The 23,756-nt window shown below is 52.0% G+C and overlaps 1 protein-coding gene across 2 annotated transcripts in view; it reads right to left on the bottom strand.

The window, feature by feature from the left end:
• LOC142258169 (uncharacterized) overlaps window positions 1-23,756 on the bottom strand; it is a 67,268-nt gene that overhangs the window by 14,406 nt on the left and 29,106 nt on the right. For both annotated transcript variants that reach the window (XM_075330664.1, XM_075330663.1), the window contains exon 14: window positions 17,282-17,339. In XM_075330664.1, the coding sequence (XP_075186779.1) occupies window positions 17,282-17,339 (58 nt within the window). The remainder of the gene's footprint in view (window positions 1-17,281; window positions 17,340-23,756) is intronic.

Here is a 23,756-nt window from a genome sequence, read left to right as displayed (position 1 = left end):
AAAAGGGATAAGAGATAACAAAATATTAACAGGGAAAAAGGAAGCTTGGTACGAAGATCAAAAAAATCTGATTTGGAGCCAATCAGATGCTTTCCTGATGGTGTTGTGATATAGACACACACAGCCAGGGCTGTGGAGTCATAGAGTCTGTGTTCATTTTGGTGGAGTCGGTATAAAATGGACCGACTCCGAAAATATATAATAAATTGGGGAGAATAGTGCAATGCAGAATGTGCTGAATATTTTTTCATAGGAATTTGGGAAAGTTATGAAATGCCCTATAAATGGCTGTTCTATTCCTGGCTGTTCTATTCCTGATCTAAGGCTACATTCACACACAGTGTTTTTGCTGCGTTTTTTGAGGATACGTTTTTCAGCTGCAAAAGCAGATCAGCTTTTTAAAAAACCATCACCTGAAAGATTTTTGAGCTCATAGATAATGTTTTCAATAGCAAAAGCAGATCAGAAAAACGCCACACAAACTGCCTGCTCATTCTTAGTGAGGATCCATTTTTGAAGCCTCCAGTTTCTCCAGTGGAAAACGTTCTGCAAGATTGCGAACTCAAAAAAGAACAGGTTCTTGCTATTGTAAAGGACAATGCTTCAAATATAAGCACAATTACACTGATGAATGAGAGTAATGAACAACAGCTAGAAGAAAATTTACAATTCAGTATGTGTGAGATGGAGCCACAGCTCTGCTCATGTAACTGAGGAACAAACATATTACAACAGAAGAACAGCAAAATGATACTTTAGAATTAGATGATCTTGTTGAACCTGCTTCAAAACACTTTCATATTCATCACATGTGCTGTGTTGTGCACACGCTGCAGTTGGCAATAACAGATAGTCTGCAAGAGGGACATGCTGGAAATCTGATTGGAAAAGTGAGGAAATTGGTTATTGCCGTCAGAACCCCTAAAATTGATTCCATCTTAAAGAGACGTGTTGGGAAAGGAGCAATTGTTGATCAAGCCACTCGATTGGGCAGCACTTTTTTAATGATTGAGTGATTGCTTGAACTAAAACCGTTTCTTATAGATATTGTGAACCCTCAGGTAACCCTAAATGAAGGTCAATGGACAAGTGGCTGAATTGAAGGCATTGCTTAATCACCCATTTCCCGTGACTAAAAAATTACAAGCTGAGGATTTAACTCCTGGAATTTTCATAAAGGAGTGGAAGAACTTGCTATTTTGCCTGTCCCAAAGAGGAGGTTTAATCGCAGATGGCATTTCTGCTTCAATGGGACAGACACAGCTATTGGAAAATAAAATTCTTCTGGCAGCTGTTTATATGGACCCAAGTCATCGTATACTGCTTGATGATCAACAGCTTACTAAAGGAAAAGAAGCTCTGACTGAGGTAACCGTTAGGATGAGCGGCTACAGGACTGCCAGGCGGAAGAGGACTTGGATCCTGACAGTGCTACTGCCATATCTACATCCTCATCAGATGAGGAGTTTAACTTTGACAAGTATTTGGATGACAGAGCAGGCAGAGCGTTGCCGCAAGGAAAAAGATTTCACTCCGTCTCCTATAGCAGCAGATTGACCAGATTTCAGCAAACGTTTTCACTTGCTCTCAAATAATAGAAAAATTAAAGCGTTCATAAACACTGACCGTGCATGAGGCAAGTCCTTTATACCCAGAAATTATTAGAGATGTTGCCCATGTGGTTACGGCTTTGCCTCCAACCCAAGTTAGTGTAGAGAGGTTGTTCTCTAGCCTTAAAATTATTAGGTCAGATTTGAAGTCATTTATGAAGGAGGATCTGATGGAAGCAATTCTATTTCTTACAACAAATTCATAGACTGCACAAATGTTACTGTTTTTGTTGAAAACTGTTTTTGCCACTTACATAGATTACATAGTGTTATATATTATCTGTATTACATATTTACAGTTTTTTGTTTTCTAAAGTTGTAGTCCAATAAATATATTTTCTTCATCGTTCCTATGGGAGACCCAGACCATGGGTGTATAGCTTCTGCCTCCGGAGGACACACAAAGTACTACACTAAAAAGTGTAGCCCCTCCCTCCGAGCATATACACCCCCTGGTTAACCAAATATAGCCAAGTTCAATGCTTTGTGTTCAGGAGGCACACATCCACACATGCATTCTCATCTGATTTTGATTTTTGGAAAGAGTTTGAAGAAAAGCGGGTCCAAGCCTGGACTCCCGACATGTCCCTTCTCACCCCACTGTGTCGGCAGTGTTGTTAAGGTTGATTTCAGGGCTGGAGCCTTACATGCCGCGCTCCTTCACCATCCCTCCGGGGCTCTGGCTTGAAGTGGGAGCCAGCACGGTTCTCCCTGCCTTGCAGGAGACCGGTCTCCATCCGCAGCCCTTTCAGGATCCTGCCGGACGGAGCACTCATCCCTCAGGGACCTGGCTCTGCGTCTCACAAGCTAAGTATCTGAGACGTTATTATCGGGGGGTCCCTTGTACTTTATTGTTGGGGAGAGTGTGCTGTGTATCTATTGTGACATTTCCGGCCGGTTCTCTGGTTTTTACCTGAGAACCGCGCCGATGGTGCCTGCTCGCCGGCCGCATCGTTAAATTTAGGCCCCGGCTTCGCCTGAGGCCTAGTTTCGTTTTCACTGCCCCTGCATGCCAATCATGCAGAGGGACAGTGCGGCTCCGCCCAGCGACTGTTCAGCACTGGGGAGGGACACTCCTCTGAGGAAATATTCCCTCCCCTGTATATCTCCTTGGCCCTCCGATCCCGCTCTTGTAGTTGGCCCCGCCCCCTCTCCTCGCTCCGGCGCCATTTTATCAGCGTTCTCATGCATGTCTGCATAACCACATTGTGACAGCGATCGACGCTGGCCATCTCTCTGGGGGTCCGGGCTGTGGATCTGGAGGGCACAGAGATGTCTCTATGTCAAACGGTCTGGCAAGCCACAACCTCCGGTTGTGGACCTGCTTATATACACTGTTTATATACTCTGCTGGGGGTCATTCTGGCCAGAGCCTCCACTTCAGCAGCATGTCTCACATCAGAGCAAGGCTGCAAGGCTGTACTTAATATGCACTGCTGTAGGCTCGTACTGCCTGTACCGAGCACATAACCACATTGTGATGCCTGCTCTAACATAGTGGTGCCTCAGCCTGGAGGCTCATCCCCAGTGGTCCCTCCGGCTGCTCCGGCTCCGGTGGCTGAACCCCCGGCTTGGGTAGAATCCCTCTCTCCAGGGGACAGCTGTCCCGGACACTGCTGAGCATGCATCAGCCCCCTTCTCAGGGCGCTTCTGCTGCTACGGCTCGCTCAGCAAAGCTCACAGAGGATTCTTCATCTGGTCTCAGACCCCGTCCTCCTAAAATGGAGACGCAGGGTCCCCTTTCCTTCCTCGTCCCGCGGCTCTGGTTCACGAGCTGACTCGCAGGACAAGGAGGATGCCTTTACTGGGGGCTCGGACGCTACTCCATGTACCCCATTGATCTGTCCGAAAGTGACGCAGATGCTAATGATTTGATTGCGTCCATTATATTTGTACTGGACCTCAATCCGCCTGTATCAGGGGAGCAACCCTCTCTGGCAGAAAAGCATCAGTATACCTTGCCTAAGAGAACAAGGAGTGTGTTCCTTATCCACTCCAGTTTTTCAGGCCACTGTGCCCAAGCCCAGAGCCTGTCCTGACAGACGCTTCCCAAAGCGTGGTTCTGATAACCGTTTTCCGTTTCCACCAGAGGTGGTCAAGGAGTGGGCTCATTCACCAAAGGTAGACCCTCCGGTGTCTAGACTCTCAGCCCGGAAAGTTGTATCAGTGGCTGATGGCAACTCCCTTAAGGATTCCAATGTCCACCATCTGTATATGAGGAGGCAGGGGCCCCGTTCTCCCCATCTTCTGCAGCAGTGTGGGCTTCAGAGCCATCTCTGCTTCTCTAAAGGAGATGCATTCCCTCACCAGGGACTCTATGCCCAAGATGGTTGCCTTAACTTCCAGGTCTTCAGCCTTTTCATCCTATGCCATGTCTGCCATGCTGGATGCTCCGCACTGCGGTGGCTTCGGCCAATTCTCTCGCTATCCACAGGATCCTGTGGCTTCGAGAGTGGAAGGCAGACGCTTCTTCAAAGAAGTACCTTGCTGGGCTCCCATTTGCTGAGCCCAGGCTGTTCGGTGAACAACTGGATGAAATTATTCAGGAAGCTACTGGCGGGAAGAGTACTTCCATGCCACAAGCCAAAACCAGGAACCTGTACAGGGCAGGAACCAGTCGAGGTTTCGTTCCTTTCGTTCCTCCAACTGGTCGTCCTCTAAACCCTCGGCCTCGTCCACTAACTCAGCCAAGGACCAAAAACCCAACTGGCGCACGAAGCCGCGTCCTCAGAAGACCGCAGGAGCTGCTGCCACTGAGGCAGCCTCCTCTTGACTATCTGGCCGCGCCAGCAATGTCCTTGGTCGGTGGTAGGCTCTCCCGCTTGGTGACATGTGGTTTCAACACGTCTCCGATCAGTGGGTGCGGGATATCATCTCCCACGGCTACAGGATAGACTTCTATCCAGCCCGCCAAACAGATTTTTTTTTTTCTGTCAACTCCCCCCTGCTCCAAGGCCGCCGCCTTCTCTCAGGCCATGGCATCCTTGCAGGCCAACGGAATAATTGTACCGGTTCCCGCCTGGGAACGGTTCAGAGGTTTCTACTCAAATCTCTACCTAGTCCCCTAAAGGGACGGTTCCTTCCGGCCCATCCTGGATCTCAGGCTTCTCAACAAGCATGTTCAGGTGCGGCTTTTTCGCATGGAGTCTCTCCGATCAGTCATTGCCTCAATGACCCAAGGAGATTCCTTGCATCTTCAACATCAGAGATGTCTATCTGCATGTGCCAATTGCAGTTTCGCACCAGCGTTGGCAACGTTTTGCAATCAGAGAGGAACATTTCCGATTCGTGGCTCTTCCCTTCGGGTTAGCCACGGCCCCTCGAGTATTCATCAGGGTCATGGCAGCAGTGGTTGCGGTTCTGCACCTCCAAGGGTTGGCATCCCTTTTCCTGGACGGCCTTCTAGTCAAGGCTTCATCCTGTGCAGACCGTCAGCGGAGTGCCTCGCTCACTCTCGCCACTCTAGTCCAATTCGGGTGGCTTGTCATTCTGCCCAAGTCCACTCTGACTCCGACCCAGAAGCTCACGTACCTAGGGATGCAATTCGAGACTCTGCCGCCACTTGTGTAGCTGCCTTTAGTCGAACAGCAGTCCCTCCACTAGCGGTGCGCTCTTTGCTGAGGCCCCGCCGTCATTCCATCAGGCACCTAATGCAGGTGCTGGGTCAGATGGTGGCGTCAATGGAAGCGGTTCCCTTGCCCAGTTCCATCTGCGTCCTGCAGCTGGACATTCTCTGCTGTTGGGACAAGCGGACTTCCTTCTTGCACAGGTTAGTGGCTCTGTCGCCACATACCAGGGACTTCCTTCAGTGGTGGCTTCGGCCCCTCTCTCTTCAGGGACGCTCCTTCCTGGCCCCGTCCTGGGTGATCCGCACCACGGATGCCAGTCTATCCGGCTGGGGAGCGGTATATCTCTACCACAGAGCGCAGGGCACTTGGACTCCGTCCGAATCAGCCCTCTCGATCACTGTGCTGGAAATCAGAGCTGTGCTTCTAGCTCTCTTGGCCTTTCACCACCTGCTGGCGGGCAAGAACATTCGAGTCCAGTCAGACAACGCCACAGCGGTTGACTACATTAACACCAGGGTGTGACACTCAGCCGCCTGGCACTGTTGGTATCCTTCAGTGGACGGAGGATTCCAGGTCCACCACATCCGCAGTCCACAACCCAGGCGTGGAAAACTGGTAGGCAGATTGTCTCAGCCGTCAAACCGTGGACAGCGGCGAGTGGGCTCTGCATCCGGCAGTGTTTCGGTTAATCTGCCGCAAGTGGGGCTCTCCGGAAGTGGATCTTCTCTCCCACGATCCTCAGGCCTTTGCAGCAGACGTGCTGGTTCAAGATTGGTCCCAGTTTCGTCTGTCTTACGCGTTTCCCCCTCTAGCTCTTGCCCAGAGACCTGCGCAAGTTCAGAATGGGGGGCCGTCGGGTCATTCTCATTGCCAGACTGGCCCATGCGAGCTTGGTACCCTGACCTGCTCCATCTGTCCGTTGAGGTGCTGTGGCATCTCCCGGACCTTCTCTCACAAGGTCCGTCTTTCCGCCAGAATTCTGCGGCTCTCAGATTGACGGCGTGGCTCTTGAGTCCTGGATCTTGACGACTTCTGGTATCCTTCCTGAAGTCATCTCCACTATGACTCGGGCTCGGAAGTATTCCTTGGCCAAAATCTATCACAGGACCTGGAGAATTTTCCTGTCCTGGTGTCGCCCTTCTGGCCATGCTTCTTGGCCTTTTTTCCTTGCCGACACTCCGGTCCTTTCTACAGTCCGGTCTGCAGCTAGGACTATCCCTCAATTCCCTCAAGGGACAGGTCTTGGCTCTGCCAGTGTGTTTCCAGCGGCGTATCGCCCGGCTGGCTCAGGTGCGCTCCTTCATACAGGGCGCATCTCACATCATTCCGCCTTACCGGCGGCCTTTGGATCCCTGGGACCTTAGTCTGGTCCTCACGGCTTCCAGAAAACCCCCCTTTGAGCCTCTTAGGGAGGTTTCTTTGTCTCGTCTTTCACAGAAAGTGGTCTTTCTAGTGGCCATAACTTCCCTCGGGAGAGTCTCTGATTTGGCTGCATTCTCCTCGGAGTCACCTCTTTTGGTTTTTCATCAAAACAAGGTGGTTCTCCGTCCGACTCCGGACTTCCTCCCTAAGGTGGTTTCTCCTTCCACCTTAACCAGGACATTTCCCTGCCTTCCTTTTGTCCGGCTCCTGTTCATCGCTTATCGCTTTGAAAAAGCGTTGCATATCCTGGATCTGGTGCAGGCGCTCCGGATCTATGTGTCTCGCACCGCTGTTCTTAGGCGGTGCACCTCTCTTTTTGTGCTGACCACAGGTTGGCGTAAGGGCCTCTCGGCTCTAAGCCGACCCTAGCTCATTGGATTATGTCGGCCATTTCCGATGCCTACCAGAGTACTCAAGTGCCTCCCCCCGCCGGGGGATCAGGGCACACTCGACCAGAGCTGTCGGTGCCTCTTGGGTTTCAGGCACCAGGCTACGGCTCAGCAGGTCTGTCAGACTGCCACTTGGACTAGTCTGCATGCCTTTTCGAAGCACTACAAGTGCATGCTCATGCTTCGGCAGATGCGAGCTTGGGCAGACGCACCCTTCTGGCGGCTGTCGCCCATTTGCGAAGTTAGGTTTCGCCTACTTCTCAGTTTTCTGTTTATTCCCACCCATGGACTGCTTTGAGACGTCCCATGGTCTGGGTCTCCCATAGGAACGATGAAGAAAAAGAGAATTTTGTTTACTTACCGTAAATTATTTTTCTTATAGTTCCGTAATGGGAGACCCAGCACCCTCCCTGTTGCCTGTTGGCAGTTTCTTGTTCCGCGTGTTATCACCGGCTGTTGTTGTAGACAGAGGCTCCGGTTGTTCCGGTTTTTTGCTCTATCTCTACTTGTGGGTGGCTACTCTCCTTCAGCTTTTGCACTAAACTGGCTATATTTGGTTAACCAGGGGGTGTATATGCTCGGAGGGAGGGGCTACACTTTTTAGTGTAGTACTTTGTGTGTCCTCCGGAGGCAGAAGCTATACACCCATGGTCTGGGTCTCCCATTACGGAACTATAAGAAAAAGAATTTACGGTAAGTAAACAAAATTCTCTTTTTATGTTCTATCTAAATATCTTGATTATTTTCTCAAAAATTATTAAAATGTCTGATGTTCACATTATACTACAATACATTTTTCACTTAAATATAAGCAATATATGTGGGAGTCGGAATCGTGGAGTCGGTGCAAGGGAAATTGAGGAGTTGGAGGTTTGGCTTACTGACTCCACAGCCCTGCGCACAGCACAGTGCAAATGGTTTAGGCCAGGGGTGGGGAACCTTTTTGCTGCCGGGGGCCATTTGGAAATTTCTGCCAACCTTCGGGGGCCGCATAAAATTATCAATGTGAAAATGAACCAACTATATTTGGTCAAACAGTTTATTAACTCACCCTTACTGTAATGGCTGGAGCGGCTTCTCTTTGGTGCGGCTGTGATGTTCGGTGATACTTATGTTGCTTCTCTCTTTTCCAGGTTTGTCTCGGTCTGGAGCGCAGGCAACTCTTCGTGATAATAAGATTGGTAGACTACATACATCACACAACAGACACAGGGACTGGTGTATATAAATCACAGGAGACACATACATGACTGAAGGGGCTGTTGGGATATACATCACACAGGAGACGCTGGGACTGCTGTATATACATCACAGGAGACACCTACATCACACATGTATATGCCCCCAGCCCCCTTCTATGATGTATATGCTTTCAGCCCCTCCTGTGAGGTATATGCGCCCAGACGCTCCTGTGAGGTATATGCGCCCAGACGCTCCTGTGAGGTATATGCGCCCAGACGCTCCTGTGAGGTATATGCCCCCAGCCCCTCCTGTGAGGTATATGCCCCCAGCCCCTCCTGTGAGGTATATGCCCCCAGCCCCTCCTGTGAGGTATATGCGCCCAGACGCTCCTGTGAGGTATATGCGCCCAGACGCTCCTGTGAGGTATATGCGCCCAGACGCTCCTGTGAGGTATATGCGCCCAGACGCTCCTGTGAGGTATATGCGCCCAGACGCTCCTGTGAGGTATATGCCCCCAGCCCCTCCTGTGAGGTATATGCGCCCAGCCCCTCCTGTGAGGTATATGCGCCCAGCCCCTCCTGTGAGGTATATGCGCCCAGACGCTCCTGTGATATGTACAGCCCCAACATCTCCAATGTGATGTATATACCCCAGCGTGTGATGTATATGCCTCCTAGCATCTCCAATGTGATGTATATATCACAGGAGGGGTTGGGGCATACACATAACAGGAGATGCTGGGGCATATCCATGACAGGAGATGCTGGGGGCATATACATGACAAGAGGGGCTGGGGAACAGACATAACTAGGTCACAGGGAGGCGTAAGCATTGCTGTGGGGCACAGACGGCACTGGGGTGGCACACACATCACTAGGGCAGCACAGAGAGCACGAACATCACTAAGTGGGGGGGCACACAGACAGCACTAAGTGGGGGGGCACACAGACAGCACTAAGTGGGGGGGCACACAGACAGCACTAAGTGGGGGGCACACAGACAGCACTAAGTGGGGGGCACACAGACAGCACTAAGTGGGGGGAACGCAGACATCACTAAGTGGGGGGCACACAGACATCACTAAGTGGGGGGCACACAGACATCACTAAGTGAGGGGCACACAGACATCACTAAGTGGGGGGCACACAGACATCACTAAGTGGGGGCACACAGACATCACTAAGTGGGGGCACACAGACATCACTAAGTGGGGGCACACAGACATCACTAAGTGGGGGACACGCAGACATCACTAAGTAGGGGCACACAGACATCACTAAGTGGGGGCACACAGACATCACTAAGTGGGGGACACGCAGACATCACTAAGTGGGGGACACGCAGACATCACTAAGTGGGGGACACGCAGACATCACTAAGTGGGGGACACGCAGACATCACTAAGTGGGGGACACGCAGACATCACTAAGTGGGGGACACGCAGACATCACTAAGTGGGGGACACGCAGACATCACTAAGTGGGGGACACGCAGACATCACTAAGTGGGGGACACGCAGACATCACTAAGTGGGGGACACGCAGACATCACTAAGTGGGGGGCACGCAGACATCACTAAGTGGGGGGCACGCAGACATCACTAGGAGACTGGGGGGCACAGACGTCACTAGGGGGTACACAGCATTGGAAAGAAGACAGCACTGGGAGCTGCACACTCCACTGATGGGGCACGATGCTACACCGGAGAGCGGAAGGCGGAGGGGAGCGGGCGGTACACATACTGGGAGCTGCACACTCCACTGATGGGGCACGAGGCACCGGTGAGCGGGAGGCGCAGGGGAGCGGGCGGCACACTCCACTGATGGGGCACGCTGTACCAGAGAAGGGGCGGTGAGGGGGGCGTCACAATGCTGTGGGACGGAAGCGCACGCAGAGCGCTAAACCCACCCACAGAGTCGAGTTCTGAGCACGCTGACACCTGCTAGCGAAAGAGCTCATTGGTGCGTTCAAGCAGCACATGTGGAGATTTAAAGGGCCGGCGGCCGGTAAAACCACGGCGATGGCCGGAGTACTGCGCCCCCGGGAATCTGCCCGGGGGCCGCAGAAAAGGTCATGGCGGGCCGCATGCGGCCCGCAGGTTCCCCACCCCTGGTTTAGGCAGATCTGGGAAAAAATGCTGTAAGGTAAGAAGCTTTCAAAAATAGAAATGTTAGTTGTTTATCTTTTTTTAATCAACTAACAAAATGTAAAGTGAATGAACAAAAGAGAAATCTAATCAGGTCAATATTTGGTGGACTGCCCTTTGACATCAATACAGCATCAAGTCTTCAGGGATTTGATGCAAGGAGTCTCCCAAGAAAAGTTTTACAGCAGACTGGAGTTTCCAGATATGTTGCTCAAGCTCTTTTGAAGAAACACCAAGAAATGGGTAATGATGATGCAGTGGTCGGCCAAGGAAACCTATCGCAGCAGACACATCGTGCTTTACTTCCCTTTCGAATTTGGAAGATGTCCAGCAGTACCATCAGTTCAGAACTGGCAGCAACCAGTGGGACCAGCTACATCATCTACTGTCATTTGAAGTCTGGCGAGAAGTCATCTTCATGGAAGAGATGGGAAGAAAAACCCAGACTTTCTACATGGAAAAGAAGGGAATTTTGTTACTTACCGTAAATTCCTTTTCTTTTAGCTCTTATTGGGAGACCCAGACGATTGGGTGTATAGCACTGCCTCCGGAGGCCACACAAAGCAATTACACTAAAAAGTGTAAGGCCCCTCCCCTTCTGGCTATACACCCCCAGTGGGATCACTGGCTCACCAGTTTTAGTGCAAAAGCAAGAAGGAGGAAAGCCAATAACTGGTTTAAACAAATTCACTCCGAGTAACATCGGAGAACTGAAAACCGTTCAACATGAACAACATGTGTACCCGCAAACAAACCAAAAATCCCGAAGGACAACAGGGCGGGTGCTGGGTCTCCCAATAAGAGCTAGAAGAAAAGGAATTTACGGTAAGTAACAAAATTCCCTTCTTCTTCGGCGCTCTATTGGGAGACCCAGACGATTGGGACGTCCAAAAGCTGTCCCTGGGTGGGTAAAGAAATACCTCATGTTAGAGCTGCAAGACAGCCCTCCCCTACGGGGAGGCAACTGCCGCCTGCAGGACTCTTCTACCTAGGCTGGCGTCCGCCGAAGCATAGGTATGCACCTGATAATGTTTGGTGAAAGTGTGCAGACTCGACCAGGTAGCTGCCTGGCACACCTGTTGAGCCGTAGCCTGGTGTCGCAATGCCCAGGATGCACCCACGGCTCTGGTAGAATGGGCCTTCAGCCCTGATGGAACCGGAAGCCCAGCAGAACGGTAGGCTTCAAGAATTGGTTCTTTGATCCATCGAGCCAGGGTGGCCTTAGAAGCCTGCGACCCTTTGCGCTTACCAGCGACAAGGACAAAGAGTGCATCCGAACGGCGCAAGGGCGCCGTGCGGGAAATGTAGATTCTGAGTGCTCTCACCAGATCTAACAAATGTAAATCCTTCTCATACCGATGAACTGCATGAGGACAAAACGAAGGCAAAGAGATATCCTGATTAAGATGAAAAGAGGATACCACCTTCGGGAGAAACTCCTGAATGGGGCGCAGCACTACCTTGTCCTGGTGGAAGACCAGGAAGGGAGCCTTGGATGATAGTGCTGCCAGCTCAGACACTCTCCGAAGAGATGTGATCGCTACCAGAAAAGCCACTTTCTGTGATAGTCTAGAAAGTGAAACCTCCCTCAGAGGCTCGAAGGGCGGCTTCTGGAGGGCAACTAGTACCCTGTTCAGATCCCATGGATCTAACGGCCGCTTGTACGGGGGTACGATATGGCAAACCCCCTGTAGGAACGTGCGCACCTTAGGAAGGCGTGCCAAACGCCTCTGAAAAAAGACGGATAGCGCAGAGACCTGACCTTTAAGGGAGCCGAGCGACAAACCTTTTTCTAACCCAGATTGCAGGAAAGAAAGAAAGGTAGGCAATGCAAATGGCCAGGGAGACACTCCCTGAGCAGAGCACCAGGATAAGAATATCCTCCACGTTCTGTGGTAGATCTTAGCGGACGTGGGCTTCCTAGCCTGTCTCATGGTGGCAACGACCCCTTGGGACAATCCTGAAGACGCTAGGATCCAGGACTCAATGGCCACACAGTCAGGTTCAGGGCCGCAGAATTCCGATGGAAAAACGGCCCTTGGGACAGTAAGTCTGGTCGGTCTAGTAGTGCCCACGGTTGGCCGACCGTGAGCTGCCACAGATCCGGATACCACGCCCTCCTCGGCCAGTCTGGGGCGACGAGTATGACGCGGCTGCAATCGGATCTGATCTTGCGTAGCACTCTGGGCAAGAGTGCCAGAGGTGGAAACACATAAGGGAGCCGGAACTGCGACCAATCTTGCACTAGGGCGTCTGCCGCCAGCGCTCTTTGATCGCGAGACCGTGCCATGAAGGTTGGGACCTTGTTGTTGTGCCGGGACGCCATGAGGTCGACGTCCGGCCTTCCCCATCGGCGACAGATTTCCTGAAACACGTCTGGGTGAAGGGACCATTCCCCTGCGTCCATGCCCTGGCAACTGAAGAAGTCTGCTTCCCAGTTTTCTACACCGGGGATGTGAACTGCGGATATGGTGGAGGCTGTGGCTTCCACCCACATTAGAATCCGCCGGACTTCCTGGAAGGCTTGCCGACTGCGTGTCCCCCCTTGGTGGTTGATGTATGCCACCGCTGTGGAGTTGTCCGACTGAATTCGGATCTGCCTTCCTTCCAGCCACTGCTGGAAGGCTAGTAGGGCAAGATACACTGCTCTGATTTCCAGAACATTGATCTGAAGGGTGGACTCCTGCTGAGTCCACGTACCCTGAGCCCTGTGGTGGAGAAAAACTGCTCCCCACCCTGACAGACTCGCGTCTGTCGTGACCACCGCCCAAGACGGTGGTAGGAAGGATCTTCCCTGTGATAATGAGGTGGGAAGAAGCCACCACTGCAGAGAGTCTTTGGCCGTCTGGGAAAGGGAGACTTTCCTGTCCAGGGATGTTGACTTCCCGTCCCATTGGCGGAGAATGTCCCATTGAAGTGGGCGCAGATGAAACTGCGCAAACGGAACCGCTTCCATTGCCGCCACCATCTTCCCGAGGAAGTGCATGAGGCGTCTTAAGGAGTGCGACTGACTTTGAAGGAGAGCCTGCACCCCAGTCTGTAGTGACCTCTGCTTGTCCAGCGGAAGCTTCACTATCGCTGAGAGAGTATGAAACTCCATGCCAAGATACGTTAGTGATTGGGTCGGTGACAGATTTGACTTTGAGAAGTTGATGATCCACCCGAACGTCTGGAGAGTCTCCAGTGCAACAGTCAAGCTGAGTTGGCATGCCTCTTGAGAGGGTGCCTTGACCAGTAGATCGTCCAAGTAAGGGATCACAGAGTGTCCCTGAGAGTGCAAGACTGCTACCACTGCCGCCATGATCTTGGTGAACACCCGTGGGGCTGTCGCTAGACCAAATGGCAGAGCTACGAACTGAAGATGGTCGTCTCCTATCACGAAGCGTAGAAAGCGTTGGTGCTCTGTAGCAATCGGCACGTGGAGATAAGCATCCTTGATGTCTATTGATGCTAGGAAATCTCCTTGAGACATTGAGGCAATGACTGAGCGGAGGGATTCCATCCGGAACCGCCTGGCGTTCACATGCTTGTTGAGCAGTTTTAGGTCCAGAACAGGACGGAATGAGCCGTCCTTTTTTGGCACCACAAAGAGATTGGAGTAAAAACCTTGACCTCGTTCCTGAAGAGGAACAGGGACCACCACTCCTTCTGCTCTTAGAGAATTCACCGCCTGCAGAAGGGCATCTGCTCGGTCGGGATGTGGGGAAGTTCTGAAGAACCGAGGCGGAGGCCGAGAACTGAACTCTATCCTGTACCCGTGAGACAAAATGTCTGTTACCCACCGGTCTTTGACCTGTGGCAGCCAAATGTCGCAAAAGCGGGAGAGCCTGCCACCGACCGAGGATGCGGAGGGAGGCGGCCGAAAGTCATGAGGCAGCCGCCTTGGAAGCGGTACCTCCGGTTGCTTTCTTGGGGCGTGAGTGAGTCCGCCAGGAATCAGAGCTCCTTTGCTCTTTCTGAGTCCCTTTGGACGAGGAGAATTGGGGCTTGCCCGAGCCTCGAAAGGACCGAAACTTTGACTGCCACTTCCTCTGTGGAGGTTTGTTTGATCTGGGCTGGGGTAAGGAAGAGTCCTTACCTTTGGACTGTTTAATGATTTCCGCCAATTGCTCACCAAACAGTCTGTCTCCAGATAATGGCAAGCTGGTTAAACATTTTTTAGAAGCAGAATCTGCTTTCCATTCCTTTAACCACAAGGCTCTGCGCAAAACTACAGAGTTGGCAGATGCCATTGAGGTACGGCTCGTAGAGTCCAGTACCGCATTGATAGCGTAGGTCGCAAACGCAGACATTTGCGTAGTCAGGGACGCCACTTGCGGCACTGCTGGACGTATGAGAGAGTCCACCTGTGCCAGACCAGCTGAAATAGCTTGGAGCGCCCACACGGCCGCGAATGCTGGAGCAAACGACGCGCCGATAGCTTCATAGACAGATTTCAACCAAAGGTCCATCTGTCTGTCATTGGCATCTTTAAGTGAAGCCCCATCCTCCACTGCAACTATGGATCTAGCTGCAAGCCTGGATATTGGAGGGTCCACTTTTGGACACTGGGTCCAGCGTTTGACCACGTCAGGGGGAAAAGGATAACGTGTATCCTTAAGGCGTTTAGAAAAACGCTTGTCCGGATAAGTATTATGTTTCTGGATGGATTCTCTGAAGTCAGAGTGGTCCAGAAAAGTACTCAATTTACGCTTGGGATACAGGAAATGGAATTTCTCCTGCTGTGCAGCTGCCTCCTCTGCAGAAGGGGCTGGGGGAGAAATATCCAACAGCCTATTGATGGCCGCTATAAGGTCATTTACCATGGCGTCACCATCTGGCGTATCCAAATTGAGTGCGGCGTCAGGACAAGACTCCTGATCACCCACCTCTGAACCCTCATATAGGGACCCTTCTCGCTGAGACCCTGATCCGCGTGATGACGTGGAGGGTCTCTCCCAGCGAGCTCGCTTAGGCGGACTGGGACTGTCATCGGAGTCAGAGCCCTCAGCCTGTGATGCCTGGGACCCCCTTGAAGTACGGATTAGTTCCAACTGAGGGGGACCGGGGAACATAGACACAGCAGTGTCTATGGTCTGAGCAACTGGCCTGGACTGCAAGGTTTCCAGGATTTTTGTCATAGTCACAGACATTTTATCAGCAAAGACTGCAAATTCTGTCCCCGTCACCGGGGCAGGGTTCACAGGCGTCTCTGCCTGGGCTACCACCACAATAGGCTCTGGCTGACGAAGTGCCACTGGGACTGAACATTGCACACAATGAGAGTCGTTGGAGCCTGCTGGTAGATTAGCCCCACATGCTGAGCAAGTAGTGTATACAGCCCGTGCCTTGGCACCCTTGCGTTTTGCGGATGACATGCTGTTGTCTCCTCAAAGCAATATAGGGTGTACAGCCAAGAAGCGACCTTACAGTGCAGTATATAAATATATCTAGACACAGCAGTGTCTATGTACAGCGAAAAATATAACACTGTGGCACTAGTGGGGCCGCACGTATGTGCTGCTTACCGCCCGCTTAGCGCGGGTGTGTGGTCGCCAGAAACCCCTAGCCTGGGTCCCCCAGAGCCTGCGTCCGTTCTCCAGCCAGACTGTATGTGTATAATGGCTGCCGGCGTCCTGGGGAGCTGCAAGCCTGGGGGCGGGCCTAGGGCGTGCACAGAGAAAAAGCGCGAAGCCTGTGTCCTACTGTGCTCAGTGAGAGGGCTGGAGCATGTAAATCGTGCTCCAGCCCTCGGCGCTGCCGATTGAACAACGTCTCTCCCCTACCCTGATTGACAGGGTGGGGGGCGTTAACGAAGCGGAGCTAGGCCGCAGAAAGCCGGGGACTAAAGTTAGAAGCGCCGCCGCCGTAAAAGCGCGGTCGGCGCGTCCCCGGCGCACTACAAGTCGCAGCTGCGCCGCCGCTCCAGGGGCGGTCGGCGCGGCGATCCACACACATAAAGTCCCCCAGTAATCTGCGGGGACTATAAGCCCAGCGCACAGCGCTACAGTCCCCGGCGCACTAGCACACCCAGCAAGCCTGGGGTGCGCGTGGTCTGCCATACGGGGACACAGAGTACCTGAAAGTTGCAGGGCCTTGTCCCTGAACGGCACTCCCGCTCCACATCCAGCAGGTTCTATGGGTCTGTGGATGGAGCTCGGCCTCAGGGCTTGGTGGCCGGTAAGATCCCACTTCCTCAGAGCCCTTCAGGGGGATGGGGAAGGAAAACAGCATGTGGGCTCCAGCCTCCGTACCCGCAATGGGTACCTCAACCTTACAAACCACAAGTGGGGTAAGAAGGGAGCATGCTGGGGGCCCCATATGGGCCCTCTTTTCTTCCATCCGATATAGTCAGCAGCTACTGCTGACTAAACAGTGGAGCTATGCGTGGATGTCTGACCTCCTTCGCACAAAGCAGAAAACTGGTGAGCCAGTGATCCCACTGGGGGTGTATAGCCAGAAGGGGAGGGGCCTTACACTTTTTAGTGTAATTGCTTTGTGTGGCCTCCGGAGGCAGTGCTATACACCCAATCGTCTGGGTCTCCCAATAGAGCGCCGAAGAAAGGAAATGTGTCTCAACCATGCCCAAAAACAAGGACTGGGATGCAGTACAATGGCAGCAGGGGCTCTGGACTGAAGACGTCAGTATATATAATATCTGGTTGTAACAAAAGTAGTTTGGAGGTGAAGGGCTGGAGAGTGGCACAATTATAAGAGTTTGGAGGAAGACTGCAGCAAATGGAGTTGGTCAGGATTAATGGTGTCCTCAGTGCTGATAAAATCCAGGCAGATACTTGATGAAGGCAAATGTGGTCATCAAATATTATAGGATTTAGATTTATGTTTCTTTTTTTCCCATTCTCTTTGCCAATAGAGAAAAAACATTTACACTTCGATTTTTGTTTGCCTGGGTCTCAGTTTTCTGTCAGGGCAGTCAACCTTATAACTGGCTTATCTGCTGCTAGGCCGGGTCTCTGTACTTACCACAAATCTTTGTGCTGCTTATCTTATCCTCTTTCCGCTTCCTCATATCTTGAAATTTCTAGATTAAATGAGAAGCAAAGTGGTGAAGATTTGTGCTGTCCCGTTTTAGGACTGTACTGTAAAGGTGGTGTCACACACAGCGACAACGACGTCGCTGCTACGTCACCATTTTCTGTGACGTTGCAGCAACGTCCCGTCGCTGTGTGTGACATCCAGTAACGACCTGGCCCTTGCTGTGAGGTCGCCGGCCGTTGCTGAATGTCCAGCTTCATTTTTTGGTCGTCACTCTCCCGCTGTGATGCACACATCGCTGTGACAGCGAGAAAGCGACGAAATGTAGCGAGCAGGGAGCAGGAGCCGGCGTCTGCTGTAACCAGGGTAAACATTGGGTAACCAAGGGAAGACCTTTCCCTGGTTACCCGATATTTACCTTCGTTACCAGCGTCCGCCCTTGCTGCCAGACGCCGGCTCCCTGCTCATGTAGCTGCAGTACACATCGGGTAATTAACCCGATGTGTACTGTAGCTAGGAGAGCAGGGAGCCAGCGCTAAGCGGTGTGCGCGGCTCCCTGCTCTGTGCACATGTAGCTGCAGTACACATCGGGTAATTAACCCGATGTATACTGTAGCAAGGAGAGCAGGGAGCCAGCGCTAAGCAGTGTGTGCGGCTCCCTGCAAATGTAGCTGCAGTACACATCGGTTAATTAACCCGATGTGTACTGTAGCTAGGAGTGCAGGGAGCCAGCGCTAAGCGCGGCTCCCTGCTCTCTGCACATGAAGCACAGCGTCGTTATGATCGCTGCTGTGTCTGCTGTGTTTGACAGATAAGCAGCGATCATAACAGCGACTTACAAGGTCGCTGTTACGTCACAGAAAATGGTGACGTAACAGCGACATCGTTGTCGCTATGTGTGAACCCAGCTTAAAAAGGTAGTGCCCACTGATGACAGTCCAGGGTTTTGTTAGATTGCTTGTCCATAGGATATGTTATCACTATCTGCTCAGTGGGAGGCAGGCAGCTGGCACATCCATAGATCAGCTGTTCTAAGCCCTAATGGCACAGATCAGTGGAGATACCAAGTGCAATCAATATACAACCTCTTTTACTTAAAGGTGTGTTCTCATGATCTTTCTTCAGGAGCAAACCACTCCCCTGCAATCCCTTTAAAGTCAGGTTCATGTTTACTGATCATCAGAACAGGAGATGTATGGCCTTGATTCTCTTCTAGTCGTCTAAACCTGTGATGCAGCTGGTTGCAAATGTGACCTGATACATCATTCCATTCTCTTTGGGAATCAAGAAAGCGCATATGAAGTGAAAAAAACCCTTTAAAATATATCTCTTTTATTTATATACTTCTTAAAAATATTCCCAAGTGATTCACCTGTACAGCAAATATCAAGGGTAGTATAAATATACACCAGGGATGCCACTCCTAATCAAAGGATAAAAAATGCAATCAATGATGGAGGACAACACAAAGGCAGTGCAGATGCACTTCAAAAAGGGAAGTTATTATTTTTTGCTTAATATAATGATATTTAGTCATTGTAATTGAGATTGTACACTGGTATTATTCCAGGTTATCGGGATTGCCTCATGGAAGTTAAGAAGGGAATTTTGTTACTTACCGTAAATTCCTTTTCTTCTAGCTCCTATTGGGAGACCCAGACGATTGGGTGTATAGCACTGCCTCCGGAGGCCACACAAAGCAATTACACTAAAAAGTGTAAGGCCCCTCCCCTTCTGGCTATACACCCCCAGTGGGATCACTGGCTCACCAGTTTTAGTGCAAAAGCAAGAAGGAGGAAAGCCAATAACTGGTTTAAACAAATTCACTCCGAAGTAACGTCGGAGAACTGAAAACCATTCAACATGAACAACATGTGTACCCGAAAAACAACCAAAAATCCCGAAGGACAACAGGGCGGGTGCTGGGTCTCCCAATAGGAGCTAGAAGAAAAGGAATTTACGGTAAGTAACAAAATTCCCTTCTTCTTCGACGCTCCATTGGGAGACCCAGACGATTGGGACGTCCAAAAGCTGTCCCTGGGTGGGTAAAGAAATACCTCATGTGAGAGCTGCAAAGACAGCCCTCCCCTACGGGGAGGCAACTGCCGCCTGCAGGACTCTTCTACCTAGGCTGGCGTCCGCCGAAGCATAGATATGCACCTGATAATGTTTGGTGAAAGTGTGCAGACTCGACCAGGTAGCTGCCTGGCACACCTGTTGAGCCGTAGCCTGGTGTCGTAATGCCCAGGACGCACCCACGGCTCTGGTAGAATGGGCCTTCAGCCCTGATGGAACCGGAAGCCCCGCAGAACGGTAGGCTTCAAGAATTGGTTCTTTGATCCATCGAGCCAGGGTGGCTTTGGAAGCCTGCGACCCTTTGCGCTTACCAGCGACAAGGACAAAGAGTGCATCCGAGCGGCGCAGGGGCGCCGTGCGGGAAATGTAGATTCTGAGTGCTCTCACCAGATCCAACAAATGTAAATCCTTTTCATACCGATGAACTGCAAGCGGATAAAAGGAAGGCAAGGAGATATCCTGATTAAGATGAAAAGAGGATACCACCTTAGGGAGAAACTCCTGAATGGGGCGCAGCACTACCTTGTCCTGGTGGAACACCAGGAAAGGAGCCTTGGATGACAGTGCTGCTAGTTTGGACACTCTCCGAAGAGATGTGACCGCTACCAGAAAAGCCACTTTCTGTGAGAGTCGAGAAAGTGACACATCCCTCAGAGGCTCGAAGGGCGGCTTCTGAAGAGCAACAAGGACCTTGTTTAGATCCCACGGATCTAACGGCCGCCTGTACGGAGGTACGATATGACAAACCCCCTGCAGGAACGTGCGCACCTGAGAAAGTCGTGCTAGCCGCTTCTGAAAAAACACGGATAGTGCCGAGACTTGCCCTTTAAGGGAGCCGAGCGACAAGCCCTTTTCCAACCCAGATTGCAGGAAGGAAAGAAAGACAGGTAACGCGAATGGCCAGGGAGACACTCCTTGTGCAGAGCACCAGGATAAGAAAATCTTCCACGTTCTGTGGTAGATCTTAGCAGAAGTGGACTTCCTAGCCTGTCTCATGGTGGCCACGACCCCTTGGGATAATCCTGAAGACGCTAGGATCCAGGACTCAATGGCCACACAGTCAGGTTCAGGGCCGCAGAATTCCGATGGAAAAACGGCCCTTGGGACAGTAAGTCTGGACGGTCTGGTAGTGCCCACGGTTGGCCGACCGTGAGATGCCACAGATCCGGGTACCACGACCTCCTCGGCCAGTCTGGGGCGACGAGTATGACGCGGCCGCAATCGGATCTGATCTTGCGTAACACTCTGGGCAAGAGTGCCAGAGGTGGAAACACATAAGGGAGCCGGAACTGCGACCAATCTTGCACTAAGGCGTCTGCCGCCAGAGCTCTTTGATCGCGAGACCGCGCTATGAAGGTCGGTACCTTGTTGTTGTGCCGAGACGCCATTAGGTCGACGTCCGGCACCCCCCAGCGGCGGCAGATTTCCTGAAACACGTCCGGGTGAAGGGACCATTCCCCTGCGTCCATGCCCTGGCGACTGAGGAAGTCTGCTTCCCAGTTTTCTACGCCCGGGATGTGAACTGCTGATATGGTGGATGCTCTTTCCTCTACCCACATCAGAATCCACCTGACTTCCCGGAAGGCTTGCCGACTGCGTGTCCCTCCTTGGTGGTTGATGTATGCCACCGCTGTGGAGTTGTCCGATTGAATTCGGATCTGCTGTCCTTCCAGCCACTGCTGGAAGGCTAATAGGGCAAGATACACTGCCCTGATCTCCAGAACATTGATCTGAAGGGTGGACTCCTGCTGAGTCCACATCCCTTGAGCCCTGTGGTGGAGAAACACTGCTCCCCACCCTGACAGACTCGCGTCTGTCGTGACCACTGCCCAGGATGGGGGCAGGAATGATCTTCCCTGCGATAATGAGGTGGGAAGAAGCCACCATAGCAGAGAATCCTTGGCCGTCTGAGAAAGGGAGACTTTCCTGTCTAGGGAAGTTGTCTTCCCGTCCCATTGGCGGAGAATGTCCCACTGAAGTGGACGCAGATGAAACTGCGCGAACGGGACTGCCTCCATTGCTGCCACCATCTTCCCTAGGAAGTGCATGAGGCGCCTTAAGGTGTGCGACTGACCCTGAAGGAGAGACTGCACCCCTGTCTGTAGAGACCGCTGCTTGTCCAGCGGAAGCTTCACTATCGCTGAGAGAGTATGAAACTCCATGCCAAGATACGTTAGTGATTGAGTCGGTGCCAGGTTTGACTTTGAAAGGTTGATGATCCACCCGAAAGTCTGGAGAGTCTCCAGTGCAACATTCAGGCTGTGTTGGCATGCCTCTTGAGAGGGTGCTTTGACAAGTAGATCGTCCAAGTAAGGGATCACCGAGTGTCCCTGAGAATGCAAGACTGCTACCACTGCCGCCATGACCTTGGTGAAAACCCGTGGAGCTGTCGCCAGACCAAATGGCAGAGCTACGAACTGGAGATGGTCGTCTCCTATCACGAAACGTAGAAAACGTTGGTGCTCTGTAGAAATCGGCACGTGGAGATAAGCATCTTTGATGTCTATTGATGCAAGGAAATCTCCTTGAGACATTGAGGCAATGACAGAGCGGAGGGATTCCATCCGGAACCGCCTGGCGTTCACATGCTTGTTGAGCAGCTTTAGGTCCAGAACAGGACGGAACGAGCCGTCCTTTTTTGGAACCACGAAGAGATTGGAGTAAAAACCTTGCCCTTGTTCCTGCAGAGGAACAGGGATCACCACTCCTTCTGCTTTTAGTGAGCACACCGCCTGCAGAAGGGCATCTGCTCGGTCGGGATGTGGGGAGGTTCTGAAGAACCGAGGCGGAGGACGAGAACTGAATTCTATCCTGTACCCGTGAGACAAAATGTCTGCTACCCACCGGTCTTTGACCTGTGGCAGCCAAATGTCGCAAAAGCGGGAGAGCCTGCCACCGACCGAGGATGCGGAGGGCTGAGGCCGAAAGTCATGAGGCAGCCGCCTTGGAAGCGGTTCCTCCGGTTGCTTTCTTGGGGCGTGACTGAGCCCGCCAGGAATCTGAGCTCCTATGCTCCTTCTGAGTCCCTTTGGACGAGGAGAATTGGGTCTTGCTGGAGCCTCGAAAGGACCGAAACCTCGACTGCCACTTCCTCTGTTGAGGTTTGCTTGATCTGGGCTGGGGTAAGGAGGAGTCCTTACCCTTGGATTGCTTAATGATTTCAGCCAATTGTTCACCAAACAGTCTATCCACAGATAGCGGCAAGCTGGTTAAACATTTTTTGGAAGCAGAATCCGCTTTCCATTCCTTTAACCACAAGGCTCTGCGCAAGACAACAGAGTTGGCAGACGCAATTGAGGTACGGCTTGTAGAGTCCAGGACAGCGTTGATAGCGTAAGTCGCAAACGCCGACATTTGCGAGGTTAGGGACGCTACTCGCGGCACTGCTGGACCTATGAAAGAGTCCACCTGTGCCAAGCCAGCTGAAATAGCTTGGAGTGCCCACACGGCCGCGAATGCTGGAGCAAACGACGCGCCAATAGCTTCATAGACAGACTTTAACCAAAAGGTCCATCTGTCTGTCATTGGCATCTTTAAGTGAAGCCCCATCTTCCACTGCAACTATGGATCTAGCTGCAAGCCTGGAAATTGGGGGATCCACCTTTGGACACTGGGTCCAGCGTTTGACCACGTCAGGGGGAAAGGGATAACGTGTATCCTTAAGACGTTTTGAGAAACGCTTATCTGGGTAGGCATGGTGTTTCTGGACTGATTCTCTGAAGTCAGCGTGGTCCAGAAAAGTACTCAGTTTAGGCTTGGGATACCTGAAATGGAACTTCTCCTGCTGTGCAGCTGCCTCCTCTGCAGAAGGACAGGGGGAGAAATTTCCAATAGACTATTGATGGCCGCTATAAGGTCATTTACCACGGCGTCACCATCAGGAGTATCCAGATTGAGAGCGGCTTCAGGATTAGACTCCTGATCACCCTCCTCTGTCTCATCATGTAGAGACTCCTCTCGCTGAGACCCTGATCCGCGTGAAGACGTGGGGGGTCTCTCCCAGCGAGCACGCTTAGGCTGCCTGGGACTGTCATCTGAATCAGAGCCGTCAGGCTGAGATGCCTGGGACCCCCTTGAAGCACTGATTAACTCCAACTGAGGGGGACCGGGGAACATTGCCGCAGCAGTGTCCATGGACTGAGTAACTGGCCTGGCCTGCAAGGTCTCTAGGATTTTTGTCATAGTGACAGACATCCTGTCAGCAAAAACAGCAAACTCTGTCCCCGTCACCGGGACAGGGTTCACCGGCGACTCTGCCTGGGCCACTACCACCACAGGCTCCGGCTGACGAAGTGGCACAGGGACCGAACATTGCACACAATGGGGGTCATTGTAACCTGCCGGTAGATTAGCCCCACAAGCGGCACAAGCGGCGTTCACAGCCTGT

This window comes from Anomaloglossus baeobatrachus, chromosome 12, assembly GCF_048569485.1.
Source record: "Anomaloglossus baeobatrachus isolate aAnoBae1 chromosome 12, aAnoBae1.hap1, whole genome shotgun sequence".
NCBI classification, from domain to species: Eukaryota; Metazoa; Chordata; class Amphibia; order Anura; family Aromobatidae; genus Anomaloglossus; species Anomaloglossus baeobatrachus.
The sequence above is the reverse complement of the archived record's forward strand: the minus strand, read 5'-3'. Positions and strand labels throughout refer to the sequence as shown.